The 26,762-nt window shown below is 36.2% G+C and overlaps 1 protein-coding gene and 1 pseudogene across 3 annotated transcripts; one reads left to right on the forward strand and one right to left on the reverse strand.

Annotated features, from left to right (window-relative positions):
• Window positions 1–65: 65 nt before the first annotated feature.
• On the reverse strand, window positions 66–5,871 carry LOC107718203 (clusterin-associated protein 1 homolog). Of its 3 annotated transcripts, none has more exons than XM_016525195.1 (12): window positions 5,817–5,871; window positions 5,143–5,254; window positions 4,959–5,043; window positions 4,614–4,793; window positions 4,320–4,499; window positions 3,209–3,342; window positions 2,064–2,205; window positions 1,801–1,873; window positions 1,622–1,723; window positions 1,471–1,523; window positions 851–910; window positions 66–363 (listed from the first exon to the last, which is right to left on the reverse strand). In XM_016525195.1, exons 2-12 carry the CDS (start codon window positions 5,241–5,243, stop codon window positions 181–183), a joined length of 1,293 nt encoding a protein of 430 aa, XP_016380681.1. In that variant the 5' UTR covers window positions 5,244–5,254; window positions 5,817–5,871; the 3' UTR covers window positions 66–180. The 3 variants fall into 3 exon arrangements, with proteins under 3 accessions (XP_016380681.1, XP_016380672.1, XP_016380690.1); XM_016525186.1 differs by lacking the exon at window positions 5,817–5,871 and adding an exon at window positions 5,425–5,780; XM_016525204.1 differs by lacking the exons at window positions 851–910; window positions 5,817–5,871 and adding an exon at window positions 5,425–5,779.
• Window positions 5,872–6,173: 302 nt separating this feature from the next.
• LOC107717777 (WD repeat-containing protein 90-like) lies at window positions 6,174–26,299 on the forward strand (annotated as a pseudogene).
• The last annotated feature ends 463 nt before the right edge of the window (window positions 26,300–26,762 follow it).

Raw genomic sequence — 26,762 nt, forward strand, 5'->3', positions numbered from 1 at the left:
TTTGGACTCTCATTCTGACGGCACCCATTCACTGCAGAGGATCTATTGGTGAGCAAATGATGTAATGCTACATTTCTCCAAATGAAGAAACAAACTCATCTACATCTTGGACGGCCTGAGGTTCAGAAATGTTCCGAATATTTAAATTGAACTATTCCTTTAATGAATGCTGGTTGCATGTTAAAAATCATTATCACTCTCCTCAAGGATTTGTGGGTGCAGCGATCGGGTTGAGTGTCCGGGTTTGGCAGAGGAGCCCTCCAGACTGTCATTGTCTTCATTCAGATCCTCGTTTTCCTCTTCCTCCTCATCTTCCTCACCATCTTCATCATCATCGTCTACGTCGATCTCACTATCCTCTGACTGCAAACCAAAGCACATTGTGAAATATAAAACAGAAGACACACACAGCGCTCAGTGGAGGGAAACTGAAATGAGGCTCAATCAATATCTCTAATTAAGAATTATCATAATTTGTTATTACAGAACCACCAGGTGTTCACACTCATACACACGCACGTCAGTGTTATTATTAACTAAAGCTACAACTATTAAAGATTGTTTTTCATAATTAAAAAAAAAAAAAAAAAGGCTGAAAAAAAAAAAATATTTTTAAAATTTTAATTTAAAATTAGAAATGTTTCCTTGGCTACTAATTAAAATAAAATAAGTTTAAATACTAAAATGACTAAAACTAAAATAAAAATAAAGCTAAACAGAAATATAAAAAAATAATAAAAATGACACGCACAACAAAATAAAATGAAAACTGAAAATATAAAAATAAAAGCTAAACAAAAAATACAATAATAGCATAATAATACTAAAATAACACTGACGCACACACCACCTTTCTTCTCTTTTTCTTCCGGCCGCTGCCGGATAGATGGACTCGTTCCTTTACTCTGGGCTTGGAGAACGAGTGCAGAGGAAGAGAAAGAGAGATGGAGTGAAAATGGAGTGAATGAAATGAGAGTTGGCGGCATATATACTGAGAAAAGAAAACGAAAGCACAGTCACTGTAGATAAAGTTATACACGGTCATGGAGGAAAAACATGGAAACGTGAAGAAAGAAAGCCTAGGAAACCAAGATTGGCTTAATAATATGAAAACTGAAGAATATCACAGAAGAAATTATATTGATATCATGTTGGTTCAGTGTTGTTAACTAAAACTAATTTTCGGTAATTGAAATGAAGCTGAAATACAAAAACAAAACAAAAATGAGAAATCTTGCCTTGGCAACTAACTGAAATACGTCTAAATTGAAGTATTAAAATGACTAAAACCAAAACTGAAATAAACAAATTAATGCTAAATAGAAATATATAAAAAAAATTCTAAAGCTTTATCTAAAATTAAAATTAAAACTAAAAATATAAAAATAAAAGCTAATCCAAAATATTACTAAATAATATTATATAAATAATAATAAAATGACAATGTTTTAGTTGAATCCGTGTTTTTACCTCATCACCGTCTCCAGCCCTCATACTGCCAATGAATCGAGCGCCACCTCGACCTGCAGCGGAAACAAGAACAATCAGATACTCGCATATGTCACACGTGTGAGCGCGGCTGCAGATTATGTAGAGCTTCATGCTGAACTTCTGCCATCACCTGATATCTGTGCGTGTCGTGGTCTGGGTTGCTGTCCCTCATCGATGTCGCTGTCAGATCCTTCATCCTCTGGTATGTCCACATCTGAGTCTTCATCTCTTGCTGCAGAGGAGAACGCATGAGATCTTTGACAAACATGTTCAAATGTGTGTGTGTGTGTGTGTGTGTGTGTGACCAACCTCCACTCCTCATGAGCCTCTTCTCCTCCTCTTTTAATTTGTTTTGTCTCATTTTCATTGCCATCTCTGCTTCCTGGAAGACAAAAGCAGGTGAATTTGGGTGAAATAAGACAGAAAACATGCTCTTGATAGCTTTCATGAGATTCATTCGTTGTTGTCGTTTGTTTTTTTGTATTTTTAGCTAGATGAATTAATGATATGGTTTAGGTATAGGCCTCATACGAGCACCAGAGAGAAGTTCGGATGCATTGCACTGATTGTACCTCGAAGCGTTCCTGCTCGGCTCTGTGATAGTCATCTAGCTGCTGCTCCAGGAAGCTCACGTTACGGAATTTCTCCACGTACGTCTGGTACTGCTTCTGCAAGTCCTCCTCGATCTTCTCGTATTCATCCATAAACGCTGGACTACATAATATATGTTTGTGCATTATTTACATTTTTTTGCATGTAAAGCATATTATCGTTAACTAAAACTAAAACAAAAGCCATAAAAAAACCTTGAAATAAACATTAAAGGGGTCATATGCGATTTCAATTTTTCCTTTCTCTTTGGAGTGTTACAAGCTCTTGGTGCATAAAGAAGATCTGTAAAGTTGCAAAGACTAAAGTCTCAAATCCAAAGAGATATTCTTTATAAAAGTTAAGAGTCAACCACGCCTACCTAAAACGGCTCGTTCTAACACGCCCCCACATACCTACATCACTATCGCCGCTGCCATGCCGTGGAGATGCTGTGTGCTTCGTTGTGAAAGCGAAACTACTTTGTTTGGTCTTCCAAAAGAGGACGATATCGCTTCATAATGCTTGAGCTGATCCGTGCTGGTCGCTGAGTAAATACTTCAACGTCGCGCTGTGGATCGCCGGATCGGCTTTCACCGTGGACGAAGCGGAGTCCAGCCCGGGGTCGTCACATGTGGTTGCCGCAGGCATCACAGTATGGTAAGGGGCGTAACATTTCCGTCACATGCTTGAGGAATTCGGCCAATCACAACGCACTGGATAGCTGGCCAATCAGAGCACACCTCGCTTTTTCAGACCGATGAGCTTTGTAAAAATCAACGCGTTTCAGAAAGGCGGGGCATAGACATTAAACAATAATGTCCAGTATGTGGAAAATAATGTGTTTTTTTAACCTTAAACCGCATAAACACATTTCATTACACCAAATACACAAAATAATGTTCTTTTTAGCAGCATCATATGACCCCTTTATTTCAAATACAATAATATATTTAATATATTTAATGTAGTTGAAGTACTAAAATAACTAAATAACCTTAATAAAAACTATATAAACATATTTAAAACCTATTTAAAATTATTAAAGCGCAACCAGAAAATATAAAAATAGAATTTAATTCAATATTTGAACAAAAATTATAATAGTTTATCAATGGTACTAGCTCACCGCACGCTCTGTAGAGTTTGTAAGCGTTTCTGGTTTCTCTCCAGGTCCTGTTTCTTCTTCTCGATTTTGGCCTCCAGGCTAGCCTCATCTGACGATACGTTACTGAGCAGATCCTTTGTCATTTGGATGCCCTCCTGAACACAGACATGCAAACACACATTCAGATGCCATTCAAAGCCCAAAATAACATCACAATCCTCCAAAGACGTTCCTCCATCTCCTCCTGTTCCTTTGCTTGGTAAATAATTCAAGCACGCCGCTCGCTGAATGCACTAAAATCATCCTTTTCAAGAACTGACCTGAAACAGAATGTGACTTTGAGTTCTTGTACCGCTCTAGAGACTTTCATAACAAACATTCAAAGAACATTTCTGCAGCATTTAGGGTATTTCTCAGTACAGGCAGTTCTTTCAGAACTTCTTTCAGTTTTAGAATACTAAAGCAGTGGTTCTCAACCAGGGGGCCTCAAGATGAGTTCTGAATAAGACAAAACAAGCATTAAAATCAGCGAAAACAAAAATCAAGATATTAAAACTGACATCATATTTATTATTTAATTCATTTCCTCAACAACTGTGATTTTTATTGAAGGACCAGCATTTTCATGGTCTTGGGAAACCTTGATATATGAAGGAAGGAATTTTAAAAAAGTGTAGACCTGGAAATGTCATGGAAATTAAGAAAATCCTATAAAGTCAAGGGCATTTTTATAATTAACAGAAATTGTTCTAGTTATGTAAAGCTCTAAAATATTTTATAGGGTAGAAATTGCGATTTGTGAGTAAAAAAAAAAAAAAGAGAGAAAAATCCCTGTAATCCCAAATGACCCTGAAGCAGGGTTATTATAGTTAACTAAAGGTACATTTGAATTATTTATAATGATTTTATTGAAGTATTTTAATATATCGCTACTTTCAGTTTCCATAAATAAAAGTTTAAAAATGAGCAGCTTTGTCATTACAGCGGAACCACCAGAAATATCTTGGAGGGACGTTGAGTATTGACATTGTGGGCCCTTGGAGTCAAAGAGGTTGAAAACCTCTGTACTAAAGCGATCATATCATATAATCAGGATCTTCTGAACCCGTGCTTGCGAGGATTTGTGTTTTACCATGACATCTTTGACAGCCGCTCTCAGAGCTCTCTCTGTCTCGGTGATCTCCAGCGGTCGGGCTATCGCAGCCGTCCTGCTCTCCCTTAGGTCCTCTTCGTGCCCCAGCAGGTCAAACAGAGCTGCTCCCTTTGCTGTAATTTCAGATCCCAGCTGACGTGCCACCTTTAAATCGGCTATCTGCAACAAAACATCCAAAAATACAACTTAGATGATCAATTATGAGGATACTAACTCATCTCGAAAGGTCTGCTTGCTTTTTTTTTTTTATAATAAAAATGATTTGATATTTACCTTTGAGCCCAGATCAAACTTGAACTTGCTGTTTTCATCAGTGTTCTGCTCCCCATCGGTGTTCTCTTTGGTTTTCATGGCATTATAGAGGATGCTGGTGATTTTCAGCATCTCTTTCACAGCGTAACCATCTGCCTGATACAGACGCTTGAGATTCAGCTTCACATGAGCTTTAGTCGCCTAGAGAAACACATGCAGCGTTTTTGACCGACAGTTTGATAGATCACGCTGACACCATAAATATGGCGAGAATGCTACAAATACTGTAAAACATTGGCTTTGTTTAAAAAAAAAAGTCTAAGTGAACATATATGATGAATTATTAATAATAATAATATAGTTTACCATGAATTGAGCCACAGCTTTGATGAAAAACACTCTGTCGGACTCTGTGTCAACATCACTGGGGATTTCCATCTGAGGTTCATATCTAGGGAAAGATACATGTTATTTAACATTACCTAATATTTTGGGAATATTCTCGGTCTCTGTTAAAACACACCTAATATAATATATTAATATATCTTACCTCTTAACAAGCCAGATGAGGATTTCAGCTACTAAAGGGAAGTTAGGAGATCTGAAGTTCTCCATGGAGATGAGACGAGGGTAGCCGAGCGCTCGCATCATCTCTGTAAAATCTACATATCCATAACATACTGGAAGTGTTCAAATAATATTCATACACCTTTTTCATGCATGCATTAGCATAAGCTTTCTCTTCTACTGAAATAGTATCTAATTACATAACAACTCTTTGATTTTATGATGCACATACTAAAATTATAATGGTCCTTTTCGGTTCACTTACTTCTCAGATCTCTAAAGGACATGATTTCTGATTTTATATTCAGTAAACGCAACGCTCACCTGTTAGACAAAAAGAAAAATGACACATTCCACTAAAAGCGATAGATTTGAGTTGTTAATGCACTTAATAAGGCTTCAAATCTAATTGAAAGCGAACATCTCTCAACAACTATGCATTAATATATGAATAACTTCATGTTCAAGGACAAATATACTAATTACAAGTCACATCAGAATACAGCAGTTAAGCTAGCTTGATAGATAAAGATCATCGTCCCATCTCAAGATTCTGTCCAAATGCTGGTAATCGACAATTATAACAAACGGCTACTGTTTTAGTCGTAAATCATGTCAAATAAAACGATAATTAGCATAAAATAGCGGAATTCTTGCTTTGCGTGAGCGTATGTTGCTGTGCTTGTCACTATGGCAGCCATAAGGAGCTACGGGAACCCAATAAGAACAAACAATATTGTAAATGGGAAACGCGTTTACAGAGGATGTCCGTCTGAAAATTACTTTCTTGGAAATTACATTATTATTTGGTACCCAGGTATTTAATATTAATAACAATGGTTTCAACACTTATCCAATGGTATGCATGATAAAAAATCCCCCCCCCCCAGATATCATCTACAATATATACAATAAACAGTTAATTCACAAAATAGGACATTTTATATTTTTATTATTTCCTCAATTTTCTCAAAAGCTGTACGTTCTGTGAATTTGAGGGAAAATGTCCACAATTTCACATATCGCCTGTCCATTTCTGTTTATGTAGATGAAATTTCCCCCATAATGATTGAAACGCGCATATAAATAAAATAAAATCATCTTTGTCTGCATTGTCTGTCTTTCGATGATTCGCAGTTTTGGCGGGATACATATCTATGGTTTTGGGCGTGATGACGTGCTTCTTACGTCATGCCGTTCGAACGCGTCGCGGCGGCGGTGTCTGCAGCGCGATTCAACAACAACATAACAAACTCACAGACCTCCAAAACCCACACAACAGCGACCAAAACCGAAAATTAAACTCTGTACGACAATAAACTGAGGTGTTGAGATGGAGAACATCTTTCTGGACACGTAGGGGGCGGAAGTCAATTAATTCCTGGTAGTTTGAGAGAGCTGCAGTCCGTTAGCTGTCAACAGGTGAATCAGATCTGTGAAGTAAACGATGTCATCCAGAGGTAAGATTACAACAGCTATGAAAACGCTTCACTAAATGAGTAATAGCATCTGAAATGGACCTGGACTGAGTTAATTTGTTCGTTAAAAGGTGGAATATACAGTACAGCCCAATATGGACAATATACAATGCATTATAATACAATTTGCAGTACAGTACACGTATACCATACACAAAAGGGGTTTTCAATCTTTTAGATGTCATGCACCCCCTAATATTTAAATGCAGTTATGTGTTTTCAGGTAGTAAGACTCCATTTATACTGTGAAAAATGAATATAAATATTATAATTATTATAAATATGTGCAAATTATTATAATATTTTAATTTATTATTAATTATTTTTTCTACTCACTCTATTACTGTACGGTTTGGTGTTATTTATTTGTTTAAATATTTTATTTTTTAAATATTTATTTAGTTTCAACTTATTTAGTTATTTTGACATTTTTACACTGTTTTTCTAATCTCACAGTGCTTTTACAGCACACATACAGAGTGGGGTGTATCTAAAATAAACATACAGCAGTGATTGATGTGCCTCAATCTCTCCATCAGCTCTGTGGCAGCAGCCGTACGTGAACATCTTCAAACACATGAAGGTAGAAGAATGGAAGAAAGCCAGCAAAGAAGGAGATGTCACCACATACATGGTAGGAGGTTTGTTCCTTTCTCATAAAATTAAAATTAAGTGTGCTCCATTCAGGATTGAGCCGATCCGAACCGATTGTCGATCACAGGAAGGATACGATCACCGATAACTATATTTTTGAAGCCTTCTTTTTATCATGTAGAATTATTTATAGTGATGCTCCAATCAGGATTTTTACAGACATTCATTCAGGGCCTGAATTTCATTTTTGAAAATGGGAGGAATTCCCCTCTTAGGTGACTCTTGTGAGGATTTAATTTAATTTGACATTTTTCAAAAATACATAATTATCTCACCTAAATGTTTGATCATGCAGTGCATTTTCGTTTTTACAATGGGGCAATTGTTGCACAATAGCTTACACTCAGCACAAGCTTGATTTGGCCTTATGTGTGTGCGCTTTGAGTGTACATGAGTGCACCGTCGCTAGGAGAGCGCGCGAGTGCTGATTGCTTTAAACACTGGCAAGACTTAAAAAGAAATGCAAGTTATAAACTTTAGTGACTATGTGACACTGCCTCGATTGTGCAAGTGACAGTTCCTGTGTCAACTGTGCAGTGTGCAGCATGCTGCTCGCTTATAGTGCAGACACGATGTGTGGTGATTTGAAGCCATTTGCACATTTTGAGAGTTTGTTTGTAAATTTCACAGTTTGTGAAATTGCGTCTCACAGAAAGTTTTCAAATTACTTATTGTTGCACAATAGCTTACACTCAGCACAAGCTTGATTTGGCCTTATGTGTGTGCGCTTTGAGTGTACATGAGTGCACCGTCTCTAGGAGAGCGCGCGAGTGCCGATTGCTTTAAACACTGGCAAGACTTGAAAAGAAATGCAAGTTATAAACTTTAGTAATGATGTGACACTGTCTCGATTGTGCAAGTGACAATTCCTGTGTCAACTGTGCAGTGTGAAGCGTGCAGCTCGCTTATAGTGCAGACACGATGTGTGGTGATTTGAAGCCATTTGCACATTTTGAGAGTTTGTTTGTAAATTTCACAGTTTGTGAAATTGCGTCTCACAGAAAGTTTTCAAATTACTTTGTAAGTTATATAACAAAGAAATATGAATTGTACCTCACCTTCAGTATTATAATAATTTTTTTTTTTTGATGCATGTCATGCCAAACCTCTCACGGCAGGTGCATCGTCAGCTTGAAATTGGTTAATGAGATCGGTCTTTATAGAGACAAAAAAATTTGAGACGGTGCTGTTGCATGTCATGCCAAACCTCTCACTGCAGGTGCATCGTCAGCTTGAAATTGGTTAATGAGATCGGTCTTCATTGAGATAGCCGATCAAACTTCCCAAAGCGATTAGCGGCCGATAGCGATCGGTAGCCGATCAATCGGAGCATCCCTAATTAATTACAATATGATGTTGTTGCTGCAGAGGATTCTCATTAGCATTCAGTTTTTGTATGCATGTATTTTTCATGTTGATTTGTTTATTGGTAGGATAAGACCCTGAAATGTTCTGTGTTCCGGATCCGCGGCTCCACACCGGCCAGTAACTACATCCTGCTGCCCAAAACCAGCAGCCAGTCTCTGGGTCTCACCAGCCGGTACCTTTGCCTGCTGTTCAGACCCAGCCCAAACAAACACTTCATTGTGCACCTGGACATCGCTGCTGAGGTGAAAAATTTAGTTGTTTTTTTATGCATAGCTTTGTAATGATACAGACTTTCATGTACATCTCTGTTCTGCAAATAATGTCTTGTGATGATTTTTCTTTTGATTTATCACTCTTTGTTGCTTTGTTCATCATTCAGGAGGGTCAGGTGATCCGTGTGTCGTTCTCTAACATGTTCAAAGAGTTCAAGTCCATGGCTGCAGTTCCCTTTTCTGTGTGGAGCTGCACACGGTTCAGTGTATGAGAATACAGCCAGTACTGCTAAACAAGGTATCTCACACTTGCCATTTTTTTATGATGTTTTCTACATGCAGGAAGCGGGGGTTTTTTTGTGGTTACTGATTGATAACTTGTGCATTTCAGGTTTAGTGGGCCCAGTGCCGCCAAACACGAGGTGGACGTGCTTGACAATGGATCTACGTTACGTGCTCTCGATTTACCTCAACAGAACCCACAGTCACCTTAAGAGCGTCAAACTCTGTGCCAATATGTCTGTTAAAAACATCATCACCAGTGATCTGCTGTTTGACCCCGGTACAGTTTGATCTTGATCGTGCATGTGTGGTTGTATCTGTTATGGTTGCTTCTGTCTAATTGTATATCGTCTTTGGACTCTGGAATGGTCCTGTATAAATTAAATGATTATTATTATTATTACACAAAGATCTTATTTTTTTGTAGGTTTGTCATTCTCTGAATTCAGGCAGTCTGGTGTGATGTTGCCAGATGGCACTGCACCGATGCCCAGAGAAATGTGGTTCCCTGTACCGAAAGGCCAGAGCTGGCACAACTTATATGATTACATTAGGTGAGTGCAGCCTGTTGTGGAGATTATTCTGTTAAATAAACACCTTGCTTAAAGGAATAGTTTTCATTTTTGGGTGAACTGTTTCTTTAATAACACTGTTGGAGTTAATAGGTTGTCCATATTTGTTTAACCTGCTCATTTTCACTTCATATTCAAAAATGAATGTTTACATACACATCTAATTCTATTTAGGGATTTTATATATATAAGCACTTTTTAAAAACACTTTTCAATAAAAAAAAAATTCTGACAGCACCACCATGGACTGAGTTCTTTGCCGATTAAGCATGTGCATATATATCCTTTTAGTGGATTTTAAAAATAAGGTGATTGCATGCAAAAAAAATTCTGATTAAAAGAGGCATATTCCAGAATTTGTGGAATCAGGAAATTGTCTATAAAATGAATCTAGAAATCGGAATACTAATTGGAATATTGCTAAATTATTGATGTACATGTAAATAAGGTCAGTGATTCACATGCAAATGTTATTTCATTGTTTCAGAATGTATATTGCAAACATAGAACCTCTTGTATGTAACTGACAGGTTTCCCTCAGATGGTACAAAGTTACCATTTGATTCCATACAGAAAGGATCCAACAGTGAAACGAAAAGTGAGTCTTGAGCATGTAAACATACACAATCACATACAACACTGTGCATTTTATCTGATGAAACCATACGCTGACTCCGCAGTCTCAGCCGAAAAAAGTCCTCAAAGAGAAGAGAGTCGTGCTGTAAACATTAGTAAACCTGTACAAGACCGAGTCTCCCTCATCCAGCAGATCACCACCCCCAAGCCTGCGAGAGTGAGTGTTTGTGTGTGAACTTCAGTTGACTTCATTCCATTGCAACTAATGTTGACATTTACAAGCCCTAATGGCTTTTCTCTCTCTTTCTCTTCTTTCTCTCTGTGAAGCGCACTAAGCAACGTTCAGCAATCCAGACAAAGCGTCTGCCTGAGCTGAATTATACACATTCTGGAGGCTCAGAGAGCCCGGGGTCACCAGGTCAAAGGTCGCAGGCAGGCGAACAGGTCACAGTAGTGCGTGCGGATGATGCTGGAGTACATGTATATGCTCATTGTGAGGATGACGTCTATAATCACACTACAGACAGTGAAGAGGATATCACAGTAAGTAAAGTAGATACAAGATTGGCTTCCTCAGTTGAAATCCTAACAGTGACAAGCTAAGGACACAAAACTGCTGTATTTCTCTGTATAAGGAAGCTAGTTTTGGGTGATTTCCACTGGATTGTATTTAGAGTCAACAAAAAATTAAAACTGACTCTTCACTTTCATAGGAACATTCTATTCATCAATGCACTTGATTACAAATGAAACCAATTGTGACATTTGCTCTTTTAAAAGCATGAAGAATTTGAAAGAATCAATCTAAATGTTTCTTCCTAGGTCATTAATGCAGCATCTCCTCGACCTGTCTCTCTGTCTTCTGACCAACCAGTGAAGAAACCTCAGGTTAACCACACATAAACACAGACTAACATAGAGCATAAATGCATGTTAAATTAAGGTTTACATGATAAAGCTGTGTGTATATCTACACCTAGGCATGTTAAATGCATGTTAAATTAAGGTTTACATGATAAAGCTGTGTGTATTTCTACACCTAGGCTCTGTGTGTGTGCTGTGGTCATTTGAAGGGTCTATGTATATATTTTAGAAGTTGTATCCTGACCCCATTCTGAAGTTGAACAGAATTATAGGCTTCGGAGGAGCTGCAATGAGATGTGTGAGTGATACACACACACACACACACAGAAACAAAAAACATTAGAGGTGCAAAAATGCATCATTTGGAAACCAAAATTTAATGCATTGTTTTTAGAAATTAATAATTGATTTGAATTGCTTTACCTGATGTTGTCTCTCTCTCAGGCTGTGTGGAGTTCTGATGGAGTGGAAGTTGTGTATCCTTGTCACGCTATTATCCGGACAACAGAGATTCTTCATTGGACACACAGATAAGGTCTTTCTCACAAACACACACTTTTACAAAATGACAGTGATTTGACCAAGGTTTAGTGGTGGTATACATGATGTGAAGTGGTATAGACTCCCTTAACCATGGTATAATCAGTGTAACCAACATCTTTTTGAGTATTATTATTGTTTATTTTAGGGTTTTAATAGTCATATTAAAATATTAGTCCACGGCTAATATTAATATTAATACATTTTAAATATTACATTTAATATTAAGTTTGTTTGTTTTGTTTTTTAATATATATATTAATATTTTAATATTCTTTAAATATTTGTATTATTATGTCAAACAATGTAACAGCATATCACATTAGTATAGGGTCTAATTGATATGGGGAAACAGTTGTATATGTATCCTGAATCTGACTATTGTATAACATGGTTCATCCAATAAACATGGTTCATGCAATAACAGTCGTCACCTTATAATCCACACCATTTTTAGTTACAGGTAGCTTAGCTGATCTTGATTTTTGTGGTGATGTGTTCCTGTTGTTTGTTAGGTCTCAGCTCTGGCGTTAAATGCCAGCTCTACAGTGTTGGCATCAGCTCAGATGGGAGCAAACAGTCTGATTCGTCTCTGGAGCTACAGCGGAGGAGTGTGCCAAACCATCATTCCTACACACACACATGCTCTGAATCTGCTCAGGTACAACAATAACACGTGTACAACACAGATCTGCCACTGTGTGGATTTCTTCAGGTCCATCAGGTGATGTTTTTGTTGTTTCAGTTTCTCTCAGAGCGGAGGAGTGCTGTGTGGCATAGGGAAAGACAGCCACAACAAAACTGTGAGTGTTTTGCATGTGAAGAACTGTACTTTTTTTGTGAGTGTATATTGTGTATGTTTGTGTTAATTATTTGATTGGCTCATTTAGACGGTGGTCCTTTGGAACACTCGACGTGTGGCGGAAGGAAATGTGGTTCCAGTATTGGCTAAAGCACACACAGATGTGGACATCCAGACAATGAAGATAGCATTCTTTGATGAAGCACGGTGTGCATTCACAATTATATTGTTATGTGTCCTACAAAATCACAGCCATTCAGAACATATTTAAGATTTAATGTGGAGTGGGATTTTGTTTTGACGCAATGCATGTACAGAATAATCAATATCATTAACAGGGTTGTTAACCTCATTCATATTGGCAGATTATAAGTGAATGTGTTTGTGTGTGCAGTATGGTGTCGTGTGGTTTACGTAACATACGTCTGTGGCGTGTACGTGGTGGTTCTTTACGCTCCTGTCCGGTGGATCTGGGACAGTATCACAATTTAGAGTTTACTGACCTCGCCTTCGAGCAGGGACACACTCAGGACCGTCCAGTGGATGAGCGCACACTGTGAGCATACAGAAACACGTGACATCATGCCAAATGAACAGCCACATCAAACTCTCAACTGTAGTACACAGACCTGCTCACATTAATGATGTAATTTGATCTTGATCTCATCCTGAGGTGTTTTGTGATTGGAGCAGGTTTGTCAGCAGTAAGAGTGGTCACATCCTGGAGATCGACTATGCTGCCGTGGCGGTAAAAAACATCAGGAGGCTTCTCAAAAAGGCCTAAAAAAAATATGTATTTCTCTTTAGACACCTCACAATTCGATTCAATGTAAAATTTGATTCAGGGAATCCAAACTAATCCTTCATTCATCCCAGTTTTTCTGCAACATTAAATTGAATTAAATAATTAAAAAATAAAAATAATAAATTTAAATAAGATGATGAAATTAATTATTTTTATTAATCATTATTTTTTCTCAACATGTTTTCAAATATCAGCATCTAAACACACATAGTCCACTGGAAGAATGCAGAACAGTTTAAATTAAATTGAATTAAATTAATATAATACAATTAAATAAGTAAAGATGTAGTTTGCATGGTGGAATTAATTATTTTTTATTAATTATTATTGATGCTCAGCATGTTCAAAAGATCAGCACAATAATAATAGCAATATTCTGTTTTATTTTTTTCTTTAAAAGTTAATTAAAAATAGAAAAATAATTTAAATGAAAATTTTTAAACGCATTTTTGTTTTATTATTATTATTTCATCTCTATAGCCACTTTTTAATCATGATTGAGAACTATAATAAATTGTTATTTGAATATTTTTTTATTTATTGTTATTCAAATATATTGACCGTATTATAAATGTGTTTTCAGGTGCCAGTATTGCAGTGAATAGCATCAGTGTGTGTGATGAATTCTGTGTTACTGGTTCAGAGGATGGATTCATGCGTCTGTGGCCTCTTGACTTCTCATCGGTTTTCTTAGAGGCGGGTCGGTACTCTCCTGTCAGTCGCTTTCACAACCAATTATCTTGCTTAAAACTAACTCTATGAATCACTTAGATTTTGGTGTGTTCGTAGAGCACGAGGGGCCTATCAGTTTGGTGTGTGTGTCCTCGGACGGCTCAAGAGTTCTAGCAGCCACAACCACAGGGAATCTTGGGTATCTGGATTTCAGTAGCCGCGGTTACCGTACACTCATGAGGCGAGTGTTTTGGGCTGTAGTGTGGACGGCGTTAGACGGCGGGTCACCACAGTGTCCAGAGACAGCACTGTACGGGTGTGGGACATGGACACCATGCAACAGGTCAGTTATGGGAATGTTTATCATTAAAACATGAATGCACACACAAATGCATGCTTTCACATGCTGGTGGCTGCACATAGACGCCTGACATGGACTGATATTACAATAAAGCAATCTCTTATTCATCTTGTAGCTCTATGATTTTGTCTCTGATGATGATGAAAGTCTCTGTTCAGTTGCGTTCCATCCCAGCATGCCTCTCTTCGCTTGTGGATCGAGCTCTGGAACTGTCAGAGTGTTTGATATCCAAACAGCAAGCCTAATTGCCCAGCACAGGTACATACACACTCTCAAACACTTCACACATCAACACTTTTTTACACTCTGTGTAATGTTTGTACTTCTACTAATGATACCAAACACATACACTACTGTTCAAAAGTTTGAGGTCAGTAAGGTGTATCCACAAAAATATGAAGCAGCACAACTGTTTTCAACATTGATTGATGATGCTGAAAATTCAGCTTTGCATCACAGGAATAAATTATATTTTAAAATATATTCAAATAGTTATTTAGTTGTTTTAAATTGTATTCATATTTCACAATATTACTGTTTTTACTGTATTTTTTATTAAATAAATGCAGACTTGGTGAGCACAAGAGACTTCTTTCAAAAACATGAAAAAATCTTAGCAACCCCAAACTTTTGAATGGTAGTGTATATTTTAATAACATTATTATTTTAACTGCATAAAACGCACATACATGGTTTATTGATATATTTATTTAATGTGTTTGTGTGTGTGTGTGTGTGTGTGTGTATGCTTGCAGGCAGCACTGTGGATCAGTTGAGTGTGTGATATATTCTCCTGATGGTCAGTGTCTGTTTAGCGCTGGTGCTCTTGGATATTTGGTACTTTACAACTCTTCTCAACATGAGCATCACGTGGTCCGTGTTGTGGGTGAGTAAACGGTCGCTCTCAGCACAATATAAATCACGCATATGATGTCAGTTTCTCTTCACTTTCAGATGAACTCCTATTTTATTAGAAATGCTTTTCAGGAGAACTGAAATATCTGTGTAGAAGCAGCATTCTGAATTATTTATCTTTTTTCTAAGATAATGCGGTTGCACGGGGTGTAAATCGTGGCCCAGATACTTTGGCTGTGAGCTCTGACAGCCGCTGTCTAGCGCTGGTCGGACCGACCGAATACATTGTCACGATCATGGAGGCACAATCACTTAATGAGGTACATCAAAACTGAAATGTTTTGTCAGAGTTTTATCAAACACTGTGATGCAGTGGACTTGTGCACATGCTTGGGGCATGTAAGAGCATTTGGACAAAAAAATTAAAATAAAGAGGTCAAAAAATAAACAAACTGGAAAAATAAAAATAAATAACAATGAATGAATGAATGAATGAATAAATAAATAGATAAGTAAGAAGATAGATAGATAGATAGATCTTTTGAATCTGGGACATAATCAAAGTCTCACATTTTTGTACTGAAATTGTGTTATTTTTTTACTTTTAATTTACTCTTTCAATCAGTGATTTTTTTTTTTACTATTTTATTACTATTATGTATCTTATTAATATTTCTAATTAACTTTTGTTTTTATATTTTCCATTTTAGTTTTAGTGTAAGTAATTTTGTTTAATTTGTATTAGTTTTGTTTTAATATTTCTATTTAGATTTATTTTTATTTCAGTTTTAGCAATTTTGTTACTTCAACTTCAACTTATTTATTTCAGGTAGTTGCCAAGGTAGCATTTTTAATTTTTGTCTTCTTAAGTTTAGTTCAAGTGTTAGAAATATTATGTGCTTTTGTCATTTTTATTCATTTTTTTACTTCACCTTTAAACTCCTGCCTCCTTCATGTCCTTGTCAATATGTGTCAGAAAGGCCTAAAAAAAAATTTAATTTCGCTTTAGACACCTCACAATTTGATTACATTTAAATTTTGATTCAGGGAATCCAAACTAATCCTTAATTCATCCCAGTTTTTCTGCAACATTAAATTAAATTGAATTAAATCATTTAAAAATAAAAATAATAAATTTAAATAATATGATGAAATTAATTATTTGTATTAATCATTATTTAATCATTATATTGCTCAACATGTTTTAAAATATCAGCATCTAAACACACACATAGTCCACAGGAAGAATGCAGCACAGTTGAAATTAAATTAAATTGAATTGAATTAAATTAAATTAAAATAATACAATTAAATAAGTAAAGATGTAGTTTGCATGGTGTAATTATTTTTATTAATTATTATTGATGCTCAGCATGTTTAAAAGATCAGCACTATAATAATAATAGATATGTTTTATACATTTAACATCATCCTTTTTATGCTGAGCTCTTTTGAATCTGGGACATAATCAAAGTCTCACATTTTTGTACTGAAATTGTGTGTTGTTTTTTCCTTTTAATTTACTCTTTCAATCAGTGATTTTTGACCAGTGTCATTTGGTATTTATATACTACTATGTATCTTATTAATTTTAATTAATTATTTTTATTTCGGTTTTAGCAATTTTGTTACTTCAACTTCAACTTATTTATTTCAGGTAGTTGCCAAGGTAACATTTTTCATTTTTGTCTTCTTATTAAGTTTAGTTTAAGTGTTAGAAATGTTATGTGCTTTTGTCATTTTTATTCATTTTCTTACTTAACCTTAAACGTTATTTCAGTTATTTGCCAAGGCAACATTTCTACGTTTTTCAATTTAATATGTATATTTTATTATTATTTATATTTTTAATTATCAGTTACTCCGGGTTGATGTGAGTATTCTGGATGTCGAGAGCACAACGCTGGACTCCGCCCTGAATGTGTGTTTCTCGCCCACATCCCTGTCACACCTGCTCGTCACCACATCCGCCAATAAGATCCTCTGGATTGGCATACACACAGGACAACTGCTCAGACAGGTGAAAGACTGAAGGGGAAAATCTTCTTTTTGAGAACATTATCAGATTTCAGAATCATTATTCATGTCATTACAGGTGTCTGAGGTGCATAAGCATCAGTGTGTGTCTCTGGCGGTCAGTGAAGATGGCCGTTATTTGCTGACGGCCGGTCAGAACTCTCTGAAGGTGTGGGACTATGACATGCTCCTGGACGTCAATTCACAGGTATGTCTGTTTGAACGCTGGATTTCATGACATTCAGACGTTGAATGAGATCAAGAATGTGTCTGTTGCTCCTCCAGGTGTTCATTGGTCACTCCGAGCCCATCAGACAGGTGAGGTTCACACCTGATCAGATGGGTGTGGTCACTGTAGGCGACGCCCTCTTCTTCTGGGACTTCCTGGCACCTCCACAGGAAGCTGCACACCGCAAGTAAGACCTCTATCATGTTTTCCATAATACTGTACATGGTACTAATCAAAGTATTGTTTCGATCTCATCTCTACTTATTTATTAGAAGTAACTAGGATTTTTTTTGTTGTTCAACTCTTTCTTTCTCTCTTCCTACCAGTTCTTCAGATATAAAAGTCCCCCCTCGTAAATCAGGTATGATAAGCTAAATATTAATTTTGTCTGTTGTTATTGGAAGCTTGTGAGTGCTTAGGTCAACCTCACAAATAAAAAAAATAAAAAAAGGAAACATTCCCCTGAATCAAAAGAAAATAAATATAATTGTTTCCATAAAGAAAATTATGTCTGTTTATGTGACCTTCAAATTTTAATTTGCATTATTACAATTAAAATTCTAATTTTTCACTAATGTAATGCAAAAAAAAAGATATGTATTATGTAAATTGATAAATATTTTTGTTCTATTTATGGTAGTATTCGTTGTACTGCTTTTAAATTATGCTGATTATAACTTAAAAATTATGTCTGGATAGGTGATTTTATAATTTTTTTATATATATATATATATATATATATATTTATATTTATATATTATCTTAAAGTTAAATATTTTAACTTTTAAGTGTAGATTTAGGGTTAAGGGTTTGTTTAAATGTATGACAACTCTTGCTTTTGTTCAGCTCACAGCTGGGCGGAGCTAAATGTAGCAGAGCTGTCCAATGAGAGTCCTCGAAAGGCATTATTTCAGCCCTCCTCTCCGCCTGTCATGAATTTTCTTTCCCGTGCTATGAAGGACAGTGAAGGTATGTGTTCATGAGCATTTGTCCTCGTTCATGTGTCAGTATTACATCTCAAATGCTTTACTTCTATAGGTTTCCTATGCGATTCTACTGCTGAGCTGCAACTCAGTCCAACTGCAGGCCACACCCACTCCCCTCCTCCCAAACACGCCTCCTTCCTTAGAGTGACAGAGTGGGTGAAGGACTAGGACACGCCCACAATCCCAGCCAATCAATCAAGGACTGAGAAAATACAAGACAGTCACACACCAATCCGTCCAGACTGTTATAAACACTTCACTCCACGTTTTAAGACTTCAGTGCTGGATCAGGTATATATTTTTCATCAATTATTCATTATTATGTTAATCTCAAAGTGAATTGTGTATTATGAATATTTAAAACGCAGTTCAAACTCTCTTTGTATACTGTCTTTTTTTGACCACTTTATTTTCTCCACAACAATCATTCTGTTTTTAGACCGCAGTAGCTCCGCCCTCAGGGCAGGCGGGGCTGAGTCTCAAGGCTGTGATTGGCTATAATGGCAATGGGCGTAACAATATGGTCTGGAATCCAGACACGGGTAAATACTAACCAAGTATAAACTCTTTTATGATGTCCATCACATAAAATATCCCTCTTGTTGGCTCTTATATGAAAAAAAAAATCTTTGATGCAGACCAAAATGTAAATCACTTTAACCACCATTTTTGTTGATTTTAGTGCCATTTTTGCCTCAAGCCCCTGTTAATTTCCGACCCTGGCATGTATACACACTTGTTATTTGTCTACATCTTGTGTGTGTTTGTGTGCAGGTTTATTTGTGTACTCATGTGGGTGTGTTGTCGTCGTTGAGGATCTTCACACAGGCTCACAGAAACAGTGGTTCGGCCACACCGAGGAGATCTCAACGATTGCCGTCACCCATGATGCACAGGTACCACACACACATGATTTAGTATATACTACAAATATATAAATCACACACTATCCTCTGTTTCCACTAGTTGGTAATACTTTGCTAATGATTGTTTGCAAAAATTAGGTGCCTCCTTTGAATGAAGCCTCTGTCTGATTTGCCCGGCAGACGGTTGCATCTGCGTCAGGAGGCGGAGCTTCACACAGCAGCCTCATTTGCATATGGAACGCTTCAGAAGGCTCCTGTAGAAACCGCCTCTCCTACCACAAGGGGGTGGTTCAGAGCCTGAGGTTTGCCAGGGATGACATGTACCTCCTCTCAGTGGGTCAGTGTTTCATGCTTTGCATTATGGGATCATGTTAAAGGAATATATTGAGATAAATACAAGTTTAACAAACAAATATTTTGACCATTTTGCACATATTGGGAGTCTATAGTAAAACAGTCAGCAGTATATCAGGGTTATTACAGTTAAGTAAAACTAAAAAAAATTTTGTTACATGAAATAAAATAAACATTAACAGAAAAAAAAAATATATATATATATATAATATAAATATAATAAATATGTATGAAATCATATAATTTTTTTATATAAAATATAACAAAACTTTAAATTATTTTATTTCAGGGTTATTACAGTTAAGTAAAGCTAAAAACATTTTTGTTACAAATAAAAAAATATATATATATAATATAAATATAATATAATAAATAAAATATATATGAAATCATATAATTTTTTAATATAAAATATAAAACAACTTTAAATTATTTTATTTCAGCTAGTTTCCAAAGCATCATTTCTCATTTTAATTTAGTTTAACTGAAAGTACTAAAATAAACTAAATAAACTAAAACTAATAAATAATAAAAACTATATTGACAGATTAAAAAAATAATAATAATAAAACGCAGAACAAAAATGCTAAAACTTTAACTAAAATTAAAGTGAAAACAAAATAAAAAACACAAAACAAAATCTTGGTTACTGTAGTTAAAGGAAGATACATTTCTAATAAATAGAAAAAATTCTTTTTTAGAAAGAAAAACATGTCTAAAAATGTTTTAAATAAAACAAAAGATCTAGACCTATACTTTTTTAATTTAATAAAATAAGCTAATATAAAAAATATATATGTTATTATGTTAAAAAAAAGTTATTCACTTCAAGGTATTCCATGAAAATCACCTGAAGTAATGACTTTCTTTAATACAGATATAGATTATCCATTATGTGTTTTTTATAATGAATAATTAGTGATGATGCAGTATATTATTCTCCTAGGTGATTTTTCGGAGCCGGTGGTGGCGCTGTGGAGCACACGCTCATTTGAGCTGCTCTGTACCGTTCAGAAGTCCATCCCACTGCATGATGCATCTTTCTGTCCCTTTACTGCGAATGAGCTGACACTCATCGGCAGCAGTGCTGTTGTGTTTACTCGAATACAAACACAGGAGAACAGTACTGAACTTCAGGTATGTAGGAAAATAAAGCTGATCTTTCTGCATGCACTGTTGCACAGAAGACGGCATAAGGACACTTTCCTCCTCCTGCAGGTGCAGAAAGTGGGCTTACCTGATGCGGTCAGGGAGGCGGAAGTGACATCACTGTGCTATAGCACTCGCTGGATCCTGTACACGGGAACAAACAGCGGCCATGTGTGTGTGTGTGGGACTGTAACACACAGCGCTGCTTCGTGACCTGGGAAGCAGATGGAGGAGAGATAGGTGTGCGTGTGTGTGTGTGTGTGTTTGTGTTTTTGCTTTATTGATCTCATTTGTGATTTGGGAAACAGAATTACCAGGAAATGTGTATTTTTGTGTGCATTTGTGTAGGTGTGTTAGTTTGCCGTGGAAATATGCTGGTCACAGGCAGTAACACCAAAAAACTGAGACTGTGGTCTGTAACTTCGGTCCAGAATCTCAGTAACGCAAATAACAAGAGCAGCAGAACACAGGATGATGGGTAAACATGCATACATTCACTTTATCTCACTTTGGTTCAATGAAAGTTCAACTATATATACATAGAGGTCATATATATGTATATATATGCACAGAAATCATTTGTAAAATTATGAATGTTTTCACAGTCACTTTTGATTAATTTAATGCGTCCTTGCTGGATAAAAGTATTAATTTCTTTCAAAAACAAAAATCTTACTGACCCCGAACTTTTGAATGGTAGTGAATGTGACATATGGAAGCCCAATATGTACCTCAAGAGTACAAAATAAAAAGGTAGTTATGAGGTAATTAATTGCATATTAAACTGAAATGTAAAGTCACATTGTGAGAAATGAAGTCAAAATTGCGTGAAAAGAAATAAAAAATGGAGAGAAATCAAGTCAAAACTGTGAGATGTAGTCACATTGTGAAATAAGTTGCATTTATAAGAAATTTCAGTCACCATTTCAGTCAAAATTGTTAAATTGTTAATTGTTATTGCCGTCCCTATTTTGTCCTGATTTCCATGTTTTTTTGTCTTTCACTTTGTAAAAACAATTAATAAGAGCTTGTTTTGACTCCATAAGAGCTCAGGTGCAGCTAGAACAAGAACTACTGTTGGATGGGACAGTGGTCAGTGCAGCGTTTGATGTCGTCATGGACATGGGGATTGTGGGTACGACAGCAGGAACCCTGTGGTACATCAACTGGGCTGACAGCATCCCTATTTTGTCCTGATTTCCATGTTTTTTTGTCTTTCACTTTGTAAAAACAATTAATAAGAGCTTGTTTTGACTCCATAAGAGCTCAGGTGCAGCTAGAACAAGAACTGTTGGATGGGACAGTGGTCAGTGCAGCGTTTGATGATGTCATGGACATGGGGATTGTGGGTACGACAGCGGGAACCCTGTGGTACATCGACTGGGCTGACAGCACTAGTATACGGCTGATCAGCGGGCACAAGAGCAAGGTACGACACACAAACGCTTCAGCTTTACCCCTGCTTTTATCAACAGATGGGAAACCCATCCATAGCGAAAGTTGAAATGGTTCTAAAAGCAACATTACTTCTGCCCAAAACACTGAAGTTTGTGTTTACGTTGTAGGTGAATGGTGTGGTTTGCAGTCCAGATGAGCAGCATTTTGCCACCTGTGGGCAGGACGACAGTGTGAGAGTTTGGGCACTGCGGAGCCACAAGCTGCTGGTGCAGTTTCAGGTGCTGAACCAGGTGAGCATAAACACACAGATGCAAAAAAGACTGTGTGTGCATGACTTCTTACAGAATAATGTATCCACCTCAGGATACAAGTTTTGTGTGTTTTTTTTTATTTTCTTCACATTTTGGTGTTTCCATCCATCATTTTTTGCATGAAATTTGGTTTGCAGTCCAGATGAGCAGCATTTTGCCACCTGTGGGCAGGACGGCAGTGTGAGAGTTTGGGCACTGCAGAGCCACGAGCTGCTGGTGCAGTTTCAGGTGCTTGAACCAGGTGAGCATAAACACACAGATGCAAAAAAGACTGTGTGTGCATGACTTCTTACAGAATAATGTATCCACCTCAGGATACAAGTTTCATGTGTTTTTTTTTCTTTTCTTCACATTTTGGTGTTTCCATCCATCATTTTTTGCATGAAATTATTTGGTGGTTCTGAGTCATAGCCATACTGAATCAGAACATTTTCATGCTCAAACATTTACTTATTAAACAGTCATTATTAGAAGTAGGTTAAAACACATTAATATCATTTTTTAGCCCAAAACTTGACAATTAACAAAAACAACAAAACTAATGAAAATACAAGTAAAGGTGGGGTAAATGAGCATATTTACAAGCACCTGAGTATACAAACACACCTTTTATTCATCAAAGAATCCTGAAAAAATATATTATGGTTTCCACAAAAATGAGAAGCAGCACAACTGTTTTCAACACTGATAATAATCAGAAATGTTTCTCGAGCAGCAAATCAGCATATTAGAATGATTTCTGAAGATCATGTGACACTGAAGACTGGAGTAATGATGCTGAAAATTCAGCTGCGCATCACAGGAATAAATTACATTTTACAATATATTCACACAGAAAACAGTTACTTCACAATATTACTGTTTTTACTGTATTTCTGATCCAATAAATGCAGCCTTGGTGAGCATCAAAATTAAAACATTTTACCGACCCCTAGCTTTTAGAAGATAGTGTAACTTGGCTAATGGAATCATGGCTAATAATCTTTCTCTGATCGCCAGTCAAACTCTTTTGAGTATCAAATTCATTTTCCTTTGCAGTTAATTATTGTTTAATTGTGTCTCTGTATGTGTCTCTGTATGGCAGAGCTGTGAGTGTGTGTGTTGGTCGTCTCCGAGGGGTGTGTATGAGCCCAGCGGGCGTGTGTGTGTTGCGGGCGGTTACAGTGACGGGACTGTGAGGATCTTCAGTCTGGAGTCGGCCGAGATGGAGCTGAAACTACAACCTCAGCCTGTGTCTGTGTGTGCGCTGCAGTACTCACACTACGGTGCGTGAGTCCTTTGTGTCTATGTGAGCGTTTGTGTGTTTATGTTCACTTCATGGATGTGTGTGTGTATGTGTAGGTCATGTGCTGTTGTCTGGTGGTCGTGATGGTCTCATTACTGTCAGCAGTCCTGTCACTGGAGTCACTGTACGCACCATCCGTGACCACAAGGGGGCGCCCATAACTACAGTGCAGTGCACCAGCAAACAGGTTTGTGCTTCTGTGTGTTTGTTTTTGTGGTTTTGTTTTGCAAGGCAAATGACTCAACATTGTGTGTGATGTGGAATTGTGGGCCATTCCTAGAAAGTATTCGGACACTGAAGTCACGCTTAAAAATACATGACTTTGATACAAAAACATTGAGATCTTAAACTTGATCTTAGTATAAAGAAAAGATACTGCAGCATTTGAGACAAAAATATACAGATATTCAATGGCATTGTCAAATTTTAAGTGTAACTTAAGTGTCCAAATACTTACAGGGTAAGTTATAATGCAATTGAAATAAAACTGAAATTGCAAAATAGCTTATTGCAAAGGCTGATTATTGCAAATGTAAAGAAATAAATATATGTGCTGCGTGTTTCAGAGTGAAGCGTGGCACTGTGTTCTTTTACACACAAACAGCTCACATTGGTTTAACATTTGAATATGAAGAGAACACAGCTGTAAACATTAATATTGTGCAGATATACTGTAAAATAAAATAATGATTTTTTTTTCAAATATGCGATTTATTTACATTACAATAGTAAAATTGTTTCTTTTGTTTAATATTTTTATTTAGTAATAGTAATAATAATTATAATGAATAACCAATTATTATTATTATTGTCATCATTATTTTATTACTATTATTAATAATAATAATTAAAGTCATATTGATATATCAATTTTTTCTTAAATACTCATTTTTTTATTTTACAGTGAAATATTACAATAGTAATATTTCTTATTTTATTATTTCTTATTTATTTTATTATTTATAATTGTATTATTTAGTAATAATAGCAATAATAATAATTTATTATTGTTATTAATTATAGTCATTTTTGTTGGCCAGAGATTTTGTTTAATATTTTTATTTAGTAATAATAATATGTATAATAAATAATAATAATAATAATACATTTTTGTTGTTATTATTATTAATAATAAATATAACAACAATAATAATAAATGTGGTCATATTGATCTAAATAATCATTTTTGGCCAGATTGTGCAGCCCTACAAACAAGCCCAGCAAACCCGGAGCACATTTTTATTGCATTTGACATTTTTATCTGAAAAATCGTCCAGTTCTTGCTAAATGATTTAATGTTTGTGTGCTGATATAAATGTCTTCTAGTATAAGGAGTTTGGTCTGGAGGGAAATGAGCTCTGGTTGGCTGTAAGTGCAGACAGGCGTGTCAGCATCTGGGCAGCTGATTGGACGAAGGAGAAATGCGAGCTGCTTGATTGGCTGACGTTTCCAGCGCCCAGCCCACCAGAGGTGATTGATATTAGGCCAATAAATATGCTCTGAACTTGTTTGTATATTATGTACACTTGAGCTGCTCTGATCATTCACATGTGTTTATTGCAGTTGAAAAGACTAAGAAGTAGCCACTTTATCTTTTTAATCAGGATGCACTGGCATTACCACCCAGTTTAGCAGCGTTCAGCCCCAGCGAGAGAGGAACGGTGGTTTATACCGGCTACGCTGTGGAAAAAGAGATCATCTTTTACTGCCTTTACAAAAAACAGGTACTCAAACACTCTCTCTCGGCCTTTATAACCATGACTGTCTACCTCATTTTTCTCTCCACTCAATTTTATCGGCCAATTAAAGTCATCCTGTGAGAATGTAAGATGATGCATGGGTTTTGTTTTGTAGGTTTTGAGGACGATCTCTCTGGCTGATTGGGCGCTCTGTCTCAGTCTCTGCTCAACTGGAAGGCTGATCGCTGTTGGATCAAACCGTTAGTGCGCTGTTATGCTTTAAAACATGAAAGTAATGTGTTTGTGAGTTATATAGTCATGTAATGGTGATGCTTTGTGTTTCAGAGCGCGTCCTGAAGCGGATACATTCGTCCAGCGGGCGTTTTCAGGATTTCATGTCTCAGAGTGACTCGGTTCACGTGTGCAGCTTCAGCTGGTCTGGATCTCAGCTCTTCACTGCTGCTCATAATGAGCTCTTACTGTGGACTGTACACGGATTATAATGCTGACACCTCAACACTAACGCTACGGTCGGGGGTTTGATAGTTTGGTCCCTCTCAGTTTGGATTGCAGTAGTTACTGTGGTGTCAGATTTATTATTATTATATTAATATAATATTATTATTATAGTCGAAACGTTGCATTGATGTAGCAGAGCAGTTTTGCCATATTCTGCATCCAGTTAGCATGACTTGAAGTTTTATTATTTGGGGGGTTTTGTAATCTTTTTATTTGTTTTTAATATTTTTGATACACTTGCTTTCAGCTCTTGACTTTTTACACTGTTTAAAATTATTTTGCTTGTAAGAAATACCCTGAAATTGTTCTGCACTTTGATCCTCAGAAATAAAATTCATAAAATCTCTGAAGTGCTCATGTTTGCGTTAAATAAAGCTATTACAGTTCCAGTAAAACAGAACCTGATTTGTTAACACTTACAATAACTTTATTTAATGTCATTAAAAAGCATTATATAACGCCTAACAGACCTTTAGCTCATATAAATTAATTAGATTAATATAATATCACCTATATATTTTTCAAATCATTTTATTTGAAAAATTTTTTTAATTATTGTATTCCAATGCTTTTAGTGTATTATCTTTTGAATTATTCATGTTTTCATGGAATTGTAAAGTATTTTCCATAAATTACTACCAGTAAATATATTCAAGGCAATGATATTATTTAATCCCCATTTATTTATTAGTTCAGTCAGTCAAAAAAAGCTTTAGTAGCATAATTGTTAATGTATAATGTACTTCTAATAGAAAAAGTACACATACAAG

The sequence above is a fragment of the Sinocyclocheilus rhinocerous genome, unplaced genomic scaffold (assembly GCF_001515625.1).
Source record: "Sinocyclocheilus rhinocerous isolate Xijiao unplaced genomic scaffold, SAMN03320098_v1.1 scaffold1694, whole genome shotgun sequence".
Taxonomy (NCBI): Eukaryota; Metazoa; Chordata; class Actinopteri; order Cypriniformes; family Cyprinidae; genus Sinocyclocheilus; species Sinocyclocheilus rhinocerous.

Excerpts from the sequence above, each read along its gene's own strand:
- LOC107718203 (XM_016525186.1), bottom strand. The coding sequence starts at position 5,446 with ATGTCCTTTAGAGATCTGAGAA. Across the intron at positions 911-1,470 it reads GGGCTGGAGACGGTGATGAG|CCCAGAGTAAAGGAACGAGT; the intron begins GTAAAAACACGG and ends TCGTTCTCCAAG. Across the intron at positions 364-850 it reads GGAAGAAAAAGAGAAGAAAG|TCAGAGGATAGTGAGATCGA; the intron begins GTGGTGTGTGCG and ends TTTGGTTTGCAG.